Source organism: Poeciliopsis prolifica, unplaced genomic scaffold (assembly GCF_027474105.1).
Source record: "Poeciliopsis prolifica strain line A6 unplaced genomic scaffold, Auburn_PproV2 SCAFFOLD007, whole genome shotgun sequence".
In the NCBI taxonomy this organism is placed as follows: domain Eukaryota; kingdom Metazoa; phylum Chordata; class Actinopteri; order Cyprinodontiformes; family Poeciliidae; genus Poeciliopsis; species Poeciliopsis prolifica.
The window spans coordinates 17,417,713-17,430,000 of NW_026562382.1; the positions used below are offsets into that span (position 1 = coordinate 17,417,713).

Here is a 12,288-nt window from a genome sequence, read left to right on the forward strand (position 1 = left end):
ATCCTAAGTAGGGTTGGAGCCATTTCCAGATTGATTGATAACAATGACTTTGTTTCTCCTGTTCCTAAGTTTCTTTTGATCCGTGTATAATGTCTAATTTTTAACAATCATCATTTTGTCAGACAGGGTTTATTTAATTTAGCTCATTCTTATACCTGCAAATTTGGCAGTAAATACACCTGCATATGGTCAGTTTGAATGAAAAATTAGGTTAAACACAATTACCTGGAGGTAGTTTTCCTTCCTCATTAAGAGTGGATGGCTTTTTTTTCCTAGAGGAAATCGTCATTTGAAAATTGCTTTTTGTATTTACTTAGTTTATTCTTGACAGCTAATAAAATTTATCTGATAATCAGAAACAAGTGTGGAAAAAAAACCATCAGAGGACACCTGTCAGGGGTAGATACCTGTTACAGCACTGTACCACAGTAATGTCAAAAAGATTAAAGAGGAGATTCATTTATCTTCTCCTTGTTCATCGAGTACATAATAAATTACATAAAGTATGTTATTTTACTATGACATAAGCACCACTGCCTCTTTTTTCAACTGAAATTGAACGTGAAAAACCACAGATAGTTGTACATATTAGCTGCTGTAGTTACTGTTACTGTGTCCTTTAAGTCCAGGCAACTTAAAGTGATTCCTCTGCTACTACAAACTTTAAGTTTTGAAGATAGACATTTGCGAGAGAATTCACGTTTTGCGTGCTCGTAGAGTTCGCATATATCTTAGGGCCGCACCTGGTTATTGAGTTTATCCTCTCTGATCTCAGCCTGGGTCCTCCTGAAACTAATTGTAGTGCCCCCCGCAGCTCCCCCTCTCTCTCAGTGTCTGAGTTACAGCGAGGATCTCGCCTCGCCCGGAGCGACGTCACACCAAGGTGGAAGAAGACTCATTTTTCCAGCCTGTGTTCATCCAAAGAAAACACGCTGACAGGCTGAGCGGGAGGAGAGTCGCCTCTACCTGCAGCCGGTGGGCGCCGCCAATTGTTCACCAACTTTTTCATCAGCGCGTCAGCTCAGAGCGCGGAGAGAGCGCTCCGCATCTGACTGCGCATATCTTCATCTGCGCCTCTTTACTCCTCCTGCCCGCATAACAGTTTAAACTGTGACAGAACCCACGAAAGAGAAGCGAGATTCTGCAGCTTGGAGTTGGATATTTTCCTGGCGCAGTAAGTCTTGAGAGTGCTCCTCTTTAGACCACCTTGAAACCATGTAAGCGCGCGGCGACAGACACGGCACAGCGATAATGAAGAGGTTAACCACACATTTGAGAGCGGACATCACTTCTCTCGCCACTTGACCGACTTTGTTGCGCATTAAGATGCGCCCGGCTGAAGAGGAGGTGGACTTTTGCGCACTCCTTGGCGGACACTTTCCAGAGAGCGTTGACTGATCCGCGCCGTCAGAGAGAGAGAGAGAAAAAAAACAATTGGACCTCCTATGATTTTAAGAAACAATCCCACTCGGTGTTGGCTGAGGTCGTTACATTGAAGTTTGTTAAAGGGGGAGAGAAAAAAAATCTCCGTGTGGAATTGCAGCGATCAACATGACGGCTCGTCTCTCGCGGATCCAGCTGGCCCTGTTCTTTATTTTGCTCTGTCCGGTCAACATCATCGGACTGTGGTGGTAAGTTAACACGTGGGTGTCCTGTCTGTTTCATTTAGATCTGAGAGTGTATTTAATCTATCTATCTATCTATCTATCTATCTATCTATCTATCTATCTATCTATCTATCTATCTATCTATCTATCTATCTATCTATCTATCTATCTATCTATCTATCTATCTATCTATCTATCTATCTATCTATCTATCTATCTATCTATCTATCTATCTATCTATCTATCTATCTATCTATCTATCTATCTATCTATCTATCTATCTGCTTTCCTCTGAAAAATATGCTTGTTTTCCATCTGATAAATAACAATTGAATTATTGGTAGCCTTAACAATAATAGCTGAATAATTAACACAAGACATTTGTGGCAAGTAAATATTGAATCCATCATTACTTTCCTGGCCAACTCCTACTGATATGTGGGTTTCTTTAAAGTCTGATCTGCTGGATATGATTTTACTTTTACTTGCTAATGCTATTTTTCAATTAACTATTCCCCATGAAAGAAAGGCAAAAATTTATTGCCAGTCAGGTAAATGTGTTAATTGTAAAATTAGTCCTATTTATGAATTAATAAAGGGCATTAAATTAAATTGTGCTCCTTGATGCATTTACTGACCAAGAATGATGGCAGTTCTTGATTTTGATGTATTTAGAGAATTAGGAAGGAGAGGTGAGATGTCGATACATGATGTTTTGATTATGAATTAGACCCTCTGAGGAAAATGTTTCTAACTATGGGATATTATTACATTATTAGTCTATTTCTTATGTGAAAATTTATATATTTTCAATACAATTTTCAACAATGTTGTCCAATGCATTTTAATTATTTCAGAATATGCATTATTTGAAAACTGATGAGTAATATTTTATTCTATTTTTTGACTAAAAAAAATGCTCATGACCAATTTCATCCTGGTCTGACTGGCTGAATGTACTATTTCTATTTGTCAGTATCACAACACATACAAGATAAACAATTGAGTAGAAGATTCTTTGGTAGAGGTAGTACCCAGTTTGTCCATTAATGTGTGTTTCGGTTATCTTCATCTGACTTTTGTTAAACTCCAATTGGTTGATTGTTGCATATGATAGAGTGTAAAAGGAACAAAACAGGGAGGTAAAAACTTGTGTGTGCTCTTTGCAGTGAGAGAGAGCTGTGAGGTCGGTTGAGGTGTCGTTGATGATGTGTGTGTCTGTGACGGGAGTTCAGGGTAAGGAATGTCAGGTGGCCCTCTAGGCACAGTGGATATGTCATCATAAAACAATCCATACAGGCTCAGCTCAGCAGGATGGGTGACAGTTGAACAGACAGACGGGCATAAAGCCCAGCAGATCTACTGATAACAGGTTTTCTAATAATGTTAGATTTTTGTATGTGTGGTGCTTTTCAGAAGGCGGGGGGTTCTGTGCATGTCTGCAAGTCATGGCTCCTGCAGACATGCAGACAAACTTTTGCAGTGTTTGATAGTGAAGCTTTGTGGTTTTGTTCTATTGAATCCTCCCACTGTTCATTCATAGCTCAGTCAAGGTCAGTGTGGGATGTAGTGTCATGGGGGCTCTGTAAGTGCATTTGCTTTTTGACTGCTCAACTTAGAAATGTAGTTTCTCTAACTTGAGATGGATGGACTTCTGAAAATGCACAGAAGTTCAAGATCTGAGATTGAACAAAATATTAAAACTGTGCTCTAATAGAAAAAAAAAAGTTTGAATGTTTGGAGTCTGGAATACACCTAACAACATTTGCCCACAAGGGTGCAGCATTATACACCAGCCTCTTGAATTTTGCAAAAGCTCTTGTTTTATTTACTTGATAAGGAAATATTTTAATGAATGAAAAGGGAGCTAATCAATGCTTTATCACTTACAATGTTATGTTTTTGTTTGTTTCAGTTTAACCTTTGGTATCAAAAAGAGTTTTGTTTGGTTCTTATTAGACGTTGCACTAAGACATAGGCACTAAAAGGTTATTGGTTTGAGTAATGCAGTAAAAACGTCTTGCTTGAGATTTTGAAAACATTAGATTTCAGACAAGCCTAATGGCTGACAAGTTCTGCCCCCCGGCAATTCTAAAAAAATGTGCAGGAGACAAAAACAACCTCTCCCTCAGAAATGCAGAACATTACTGTGAAAATCATACTTGATGGGGGAAAAAAAAAATACAAACTTAAAGTTTTATTTAAAAATCATATTTTCTACTGAGGAGGCTGCTTTTAGGAGAACTGACTACATCATCTTAGTTGGCATCCAGAACTAAAACAGTCACACACTTAAGTGAGAACCACCTTCAATTGGCATGTTCTGGAATTATTTTAATAAAATAAGTATCCCGAGAATGCATTATTCTGTTATAAAACATTTAAAAGAAAAAGTAATGCTTTACTTTATTTAAGACTGAGTCTATTTTGATGTGTAGATTTAAACACATTGATACAGAATAAAAATCACTTAACTTAATAGTGGTTTTTAAGGGTTTGTTCTAACAGGCTGATGTTAGTTGGTCTATTAGTCAGCCTTTCTGCTCAGGTAAAGCCTGCAGTCATTTGCTTTAGAGTGATGCAGCTCATGGCTTGCCAACTACATTTCAAAATCAGCTCCTTTTCATGTGTGGACAGTGATGGGTAGCACTGCTTTACTTCACACACCATAACTGTCTTAATCTTTTTCAAAATCTTGAAAACATACAAACACACACATGTACATCATTTTTCATTTTCTTCTATGCAAAGAAGAAACAGCCTGCTCAAAGGCAGAGTGCAGCAACAGGTGGTGGAGGGGGAGTGTTTTGTTACTCTGTGCATCGTAGAGCCGGAGAAAACTGCAGCCACTTCTGCATTTTCTGTTGTGTTACAAGTGATGCCCAACATCATCAATTCTGAAACCGGGCTTGTTCAAATTTATTTAAGTTCATTTTACTTTCAGACCTGCATTGTAATAGAATAGCATAATTTTACTGCCAAGCTGTTGAAAGTATGACTGAAGTCTTTTCTAGCATCACTAAACTCTTCAGTGGAGTTGCTCTGACTAAATTGATGTCCTATGTTTCCTGAGGCTATCTTTCACAATTTGAAGCCTGATAAATTCTAGCATAGCCAGCATGTTGATGTGTTTTTTCAGAAACCATCACACGTGGCCGTTTAAGGAATCAAAAGCGATTCAATGAGTCATTTAGTGTAAAATAACATCTTGTCAGCAGAAGTATTTTAGTCTGTACAGTCCATTGCCAAAGGGAGACTCTCTTATGTTTTCTTTGATAAAATAAGTGCCCTCTTCACAACGTATTAAAAGGTCTTCAGGAACAAAAATCTTGCAAAGTTGTTCCATTTTGTAAAGTGAAAGAATATATAAATAGGATATATAAACAACTTTTAAAATACAGCATACAATCTTCGATTAAAAGAGGGATGAAATTGTCTCAGTGTTTATACCATTCCATGTAAATTTTCCTAATTCACTATTCATGTCAATAATTTTGAATATTTTAAAACTTTTTTAATATGTTACATATTTTAAACATCTTAGCAAACCATCCATCCATTTTTTGATTTCTTCTTGGAGGATGGACACTGAGACACAAAGTCTCCTTAAAGAGGGACATACTCAAAAATCTCAAGCAACTTAGGTACCGCACATTGCCACATAGGTTCCCACAAAATACCTTAATTGACATGGTAATAAGATTTCCCCAGATTCCGACAATACAAGTGAACCAGACCACTAAACAGCCTTTTACTAAGTTTCCAAATCATGTCTTTCATTCAGGGTATACCTTGCAAAATTCTATCATGTCCCAAAGTTTATTGGAAATTTAAAAAAGGAAGACTAAATGGCATATTGTCTGTCAAAATGTATTCAACTTCTTAAGAGTTCATGTCAGTGTTCAATTGGCCATGCATTCTGGAGATTTATTTGAAATAAAGCAGAAGTGGATTAAGGGAATCAGCACTCTGGAATCAGCTACTTTTCTTTTATCCTCACTGACATAAATTGTCATCTTCTTTCACTCACCCTCTTGTTCGCTGGCTCCCTCACACACTCACTGACACATTCAGAAACACACACACACATGCAGAAGCGCACACACAGTGACCGACTGTGATGCAGCCTGGGGTTAAACCACACCTGTGGGTTGCTCCGTAGTATGCCAGGACAATGATTGGCTCTGTTGAAAGAAGCTGGACATACCATCATACATCGCTCCTTCTCTGTCTCATGCTCATTCCCCTTCTATGTTTCTATCTCTGTATGTCTTCTGAAGGAAAATGCCTATCACAAGGATAGGCTGTCGCTGAGGGAAAAGAGAGAACTGCAATGAGAGACGCAGAGTGAGAGATATGAAATGCTTGGAGATAGCTGTCCTTTCAGAGCCTCTCCTGATTAAAGCTCTCTAATCATTTGGCCTCAGAGCAGAGAGCACAGCTCAGAGGAGTGAGGAATGTCTTTGCTCTCCTATACTAGTTTTGACTCCAGTGCTTAGCAGGGCCAACTGTGTTATTTGCGTGTGTCTGTGATGGGTCTGCATTGGTGGTCAGATTGCCAGGAACATGCCACAATGACACAGGTGCTCATCCACAATGCATGTGTGTGTGTTTTTTTAAAGTATATATATAAAATCATGATGATCAAAAATGAAACACTTTTATGAAGAAATAATTTTCATCTTTCAATGTACGACCACTTATTGGGAACAGAAAAATGATGAAGGCACATTTCCTCAATTTGTCATAATGCAGAAACATTAAGTGAACATTATAAGGAGTTTAAGGGAAAGTAAAACCCATAACCTCAGGGAAAATGGACACAATGTAATTTATGCCATGGTTACGACAGATAACTGAAGCAGAGAACAGGCATCCAAAATAGTGAATCTGTTGTTTGTGAGCATGAAGTTTACCAGGTAGGAAAGTGCTTTCGTTTACTTTTTGTGTCCTCTGTCAGGACATCTGCTGATGACCCATGTAATGTTAAATCAATAATGGTTTTACAAATGTTCCTCCTGCATATTTTGATTTGACAAGTAGCTACAGTGGTGACTGTGTTTTTCTTTGTGTATGAGCCAAATGAACAAGAGAGTTTGACTGCAGCTTCAGTATAGTTGTATTTCAACTTCATTGTGTTCACTTCTGTCTTTCATCCTTTATCATATATTTAAATGCGGTCATGGACACGAATGCAGATCTTATTCGATATAAATCTGAACACAAAAACAAGTTTTGAGGAAATGAAATAGGCTTTTTAAACTTTGTCCTTTGTCATTTTTGTGTTTGTTTGTTTTGTGTGTTTGTTTCAGTTTGCATTTCCAAGCAGTAGATCTCATGTTTAGCATGCACTCATTCAGTCATGTAGTTATGGGAGCATGCTTGTACATACAAACTCATTGAGATACAGTTACAGACTGTACAGTCAGAACCCCCATCCTCACTTGAAGAGGGCTTCATTGTAGCAGATCTTATCTTGTCCACTTCAGTGCTTCTCTGAAAAGCTAAATGTGTAATCAGGACCTGTGAGATGAGTAGAGATAAAGATTAAAAGCCGGTGCGGGTTTGGCAGTGGGTATAGCAAATACTGACAGTAAATTGTGTGTGTGCCTGTTTGTGTTTTTGTGAGATGGCATGGGTATGCATTTTTGGACCATGCTGCAAAGATTTTTTTTTTGCCATCACTTATAATTGGAAAGTTTAAGTTTAGCCCTCAAACATTGGTTTCAGTGGTTTAATCTTGCAATTTTGGTCAAATTAGGTATTTTGAGGTTCTGGTCTTACTTCCACTCGCTCATTTGCTCTGGCTAACAAATTTAAAATTAGTCTTGCTAACAAAAGCTACCTCCGATGCAATATAGTATATGCTTAACACTTTGTAATACTATTTTATTTCCTGAAAACTTCATTAGATATTTCAGTGCCTCAAAATTTTTTCTCTTCTATCTGTCCAGCTTGGGCCTGCAGGCTTTAGCATGCATCTTAGCCTTCTTGTTTTTACATGCTTTGTGCGTCATATGCTTTGTTTATCCTGCTTTAGAAATGGTGGTACATGCAATAAAAAGTTAGTGGTTTTGGAAAGAAGACCATCTGAATTTGAAGCACAGTTCCACAATGTTGAAACCATGTCAGCAGATAGTCAGGCCCCATTAACCAGCTACAAAGATGTTCCGTTAGCTTTTGCACCAGCTGTTCCAACACACCTGCGACAAAAGACAATTTATAAGATGCTTAGTCCTAAAGTATTTTCTACTGAACCTATTTCAATGTGAAAACTTTCTTAGCATCTTTTCTTCTTCTTTTTTTTTATTTCCAAATTTGAACTTTATCATCAATAAATTGGTGCTACTAAGTTTTGCTAAGTTCAGGTAGAGAACCACTTTTTTAAGGCTTTTGGTATTTCATGGTGAAAAAACAAGAAATAACTATAAAGACTGCTATTCCCTCAATGATACCCAGAGCAGCAGGCCCATAGCAATTAAGTGCCTTCAATTAAGTTCCTTGATCAGCTGAACATCAACATATAACAGGTGGAAGATGGAATTAAACTCTACTTTAGATTACAAGACAACTTCTCTCATTAACTGTGAGAACAAAAAAAAATGAGAAGTTAAATGGTATAACATGACATAATCTTCCCCTATGCTTTTTGTTTTTGTACAGTATTTGGTATCAACTGTTCTCCAAGCTTCTGCTTTATATAATTCAATTATTTTGTTCCTTTTTCATTTCATACATTTGCTTTGTTATTCACCTTTTATTTATGCAGCTACAAAATTAAACCAACGTGTTATATAATCTGCTCAAAGTAAACTAAGTAGCCGTGCTAATGTGAGTAAATAATATCTTCTAGTTGCCAATTTTATTTTGGCTCATTGTTCATAACCCCTCAAACATGAATCCAAGCCACCAAAACAAAATTGTAAAACAAAATTCAGAATTCAGAAAATGTCACAATCTTCAGAACTAATTAATACAATAAGAGAAATAAAATGAGATATAAAATGAGATATGATGGTTAACTACATAGAAATATAATAGATTTGGATGAAATGAAAACAAATGGATATAAAATAGGTGTATAATTTGGCAAAAATGCAAACTTAGAGGGAGTGCAACTCATTGTTAGTTAACAATGACCTAAAGAAGTCTGTTACTTTTAACCTGGATCACTCAATGAATACCAAGATTTTTAGTCATCTTCTTTCTGGGAAGAATGGAGTTTGTCTTTCTAAGTATTTTGTAGTAAGAAATCTAACAATTACTCAGAGATACTTTTCAGTTTGAGTACTATCTGGGATCTCTGACAACTGAATAAGGAGGTAGTACCTTCCTTTTCAGGCCTCGGCATATCACAGCTTGCCCATAGGCACAAGGTGATGTCACATGTGCTTGTTAATTGGAAAATGATAGTGTTGTGTCCCCCATCCAGTTGCTATAGGCTACATTTATTTCGGTGTTGCTGTGGTTTTATGAGTAGTTGAAGGCTACTCCTCTATCAGCCGTGTTACAAAAAGCATCACCTTTCATGTCACTTTACTTGTTTTTCCTTCGGTAATCTCTCAGTAGTTTTAAGCTCATCCGTGCAACTTTTTTAACCTCTTGTGTTTGTCTGAAAATATCCGTTACTCCAAGTTTGATGTGTGTCTTTTGGCAGCTCATGCAGTGGGTGTGCCACTGTCGTTAAAGCAGGACAAATGTTTTTTCTCATAAGAAATTGCCTTTGTCTTGCTGATGTCCTGCATGTTACACTAAATTGTCATTCTCTGTGGGGGCTTTGCAAACTGTAAGTGTTGAAACTTTGTTTTCTACAACCAATTTCATTATTCTCATCAGTCATTATCTTTAACTGTACAGTAAAGGATGTCTGACAGTGGGGGCTTTGTGTTAGGCTGAAGAACTGCAAATGATTCGTGAATGATTTAAGTGAAAATAATGATTAGCCAGAAAAAGATTTTCATGCAATCCATATTTGTTGCTTCATATTATCTAATCACTTCATATATTATTCACATATTGAAATAAGACTATATTTGTAGGTGTATGCTTCCTCATTACCTTATTCAACAAACAGTTAGTGGAGCTCATACAAGTTTATTTTATTTTGTGGCAGCATTTGGCTGATCCGCAGGCAAAGTCGTTGTTGATAGGGTGAAAATGTAGATACAGTGGATTGCTACTGAGGTTGAAGTTGGCATCAGATTTGAAACACCTGAAAAATGTAAAACACTAAAATAAGACAAACTGAGCTGAATAATTCTACACTGAACAGATTTCAAAAATCTTTATTTTGTCTTCAAATCTTTATTTTGAAACAAAATAAAAAGGTGTTTCAGTTTGGGGGATTTGAGGCAGGTTTGGAACGATGAAGACTTCTCCCTATTGAATATTATTATGTCAATATGGGAAGCTTTTTCCAGACGATGTTTATGAATATTGTTACTATGCCATATTTCACTGCCAAGCTGAGGTTTTTGTTTATCATGCCAGAGCCATAAATATGCTATTATGGATTATACAATGCAACCCAAAATGTAATGTACCTGTTAAGATGAACAGGAAGATAGTTGCTAAGGTAATTTCTTCTCAACATTATCCTAAAATAGGCTTGAAAGTTAAGTCAATTTCCAAAATATGTCCTTTTACAGGCACAATTTACACCAGCTGGTATCTGTTAATAGCAACTTGGTAATACTCTCTTATTATGTTAGAATTTCATGGTATATGGTGCACTGCACCATGATTTTTAAAAAAATATATACGCATATATATTTGTACATAAACATAAAGTTCATTTTCCATCTTAAGGCTCTTTGTTTTCCTCTGACCATCTCCTCTGTTCATTCTGGTGCTTAAGACACACATTTGTCATGACTATCTTCATCTCCTGCATATCTGAGGGATTAAGGAGGGATGAAACTCACTCATTTGCGCATGACAAAAGAAGGACAGTGCCCTGATATCTTTAATGAAACCCAAGATAATGCGAATGTCATGGTTTAATCTCTTTGTGACCCCTAACTGGAGCCTGAAAATTATTAATAGGGTATCCAATTCTTAATCTGTAATTAAAACCTCATTTACCTTTTCAGTTTTACAAATCATTATTGAAAGGCTAAACCTACTGATGTTGTCCCAAGCCTACAATCAAGGCTATAATTAAACATGAAATGTTAATTGATTTAAGATATCTTCCATGGCATGCAAATAATTACAGCCCAATGTAAAACACCTTAGTCTGATGTAGGCAATGCCAGCTTTAGATCTTGAATGGACAGTCTGTGGACATGTTCTATATGACTACAAAATGCTATCAGTGATTTGACTCTGTTTGATTCTCCAACTTGTTTTATCTCTTTCTGCTGTGGAGTTCCTCTACTGGGTCTTTATCATCACAAAGAACTGTTCATGCGAGACACTGTTTCCTCAATCCAATGATATTATCAACCACAGAACATCCTCCTTTGCTTATCTGCTCAGTAGCTGTACAGTATTCCAAATGACAGAGAGAGCATGCGAGACAGGATCAGATTACTGCCAAGAAGAAAGTGAACATATTATTCTGGTTGACTGGACTCAACAGTTTTCTCATTTTTACATTTGAAACCAGCCACAGAACAATTCAGTAGCTAAGGTAGCGACTTATATATACATTTTTGCTATCTGGGATTTTAGATAAATTTTTGAAACTGATCTTCTTTTCAATCACGATGTCTGCTTGTTGCAGCCTTAAATACTGTATCTCCACACTATACCTTTTAAGGTGGAACACTTGAATGTTTTTCTCTCCAAACAAGGGCACAAAAGGCTTGAGAATTTACAGGAAGTTGATCCCATCATCCTATCCAATCACCCTCTTTTTGGTCTTTTTTCCAGTGGTGTACTTTTCCACCTGAGTTCACCACAGCAATCCAGCTCTTCAACTCTCATCATGCACCTAAACTTCTAAGGAAGTCCAATGTGTGTGGTATGCACACCCAGTATCCAGCGGAAATGTGGCAGAAACCTTTATCCTAATGCAGACGGGGGAATTTTATGGCCCCGGAGCTACATCCGCTCTCAGTCTGTCCCATTGTGGTTATTGGAAAATCTGAAATTGAACATGCATAAACTGTTAATTCCACATGCAAGTCCAAATGTGCCATTTTCACTTTTTTACTGCTGCGCTTTGAACGCAACTGCTGTCATTATTCCGTTTGTCTAACTTCATGATCACCTTTGTATATGTGACAATATCGTTTCATGCTTAGTTTACAGAATAAGGCTGTGGTATATGTCATTATCATCATAGTGACCAAATTGATATTACTACAAATGACTGTTTAGAATAATTGCGGGTTGTTATTTCCAATTGTCATAAATGTACACTTTGCATGGCAATGCGATATTTAGTTTACCTGAAGTGTTTATTTACTGAAGCCAAAGGTAAAGTCACTGTTTTGAACAAATGTTGCATCTCATAGATGACAGTTTGAATAGACATCTAATCCATCTGTGGTCTGTACCCACTTGTCTTGCTAGGGTAGTGGGGGAACTGGTGCTTTTCTTGGGGGGAGGGTTTGAGCAGACGGACACCCTGGACATGTTTCCAGTACATCACAGAACTTTCCACCATGCATGAACACATCTATGGGCAATATGGAGAGAACATCTAACCTGATAGTCCTTTTGTTGGACTGTG

The 12,288-nt window shown here is 37.2% G+C and overlaps 1 protein-coding gene across 1 annotated transcript in view; it reads left to right on the forward strand.

Annotated features, from left to right (window-relative positions):
• The first annotated feature begins 961 nt into the window (after positions 1-961).
• The window catches only part of wnt6b (wingless-type MMTV integration site family, member 6b), a 30,529-nt gene continuing 19,202 nt past the window's right edge, over positions 962-12,288 (forward strand). Inside the window, exon 1 of the mRNA XM_055032348.1 lies at positions 962-1,631. Coding sequence (XP_054888323.1) covers positions 1,552-1,631 — 80 coding nt within the window. The 5' untranslated portion in view covers positions 962-1,551. The remainder of the gene's footprint in view (positions 1,632-12,288) is intronic.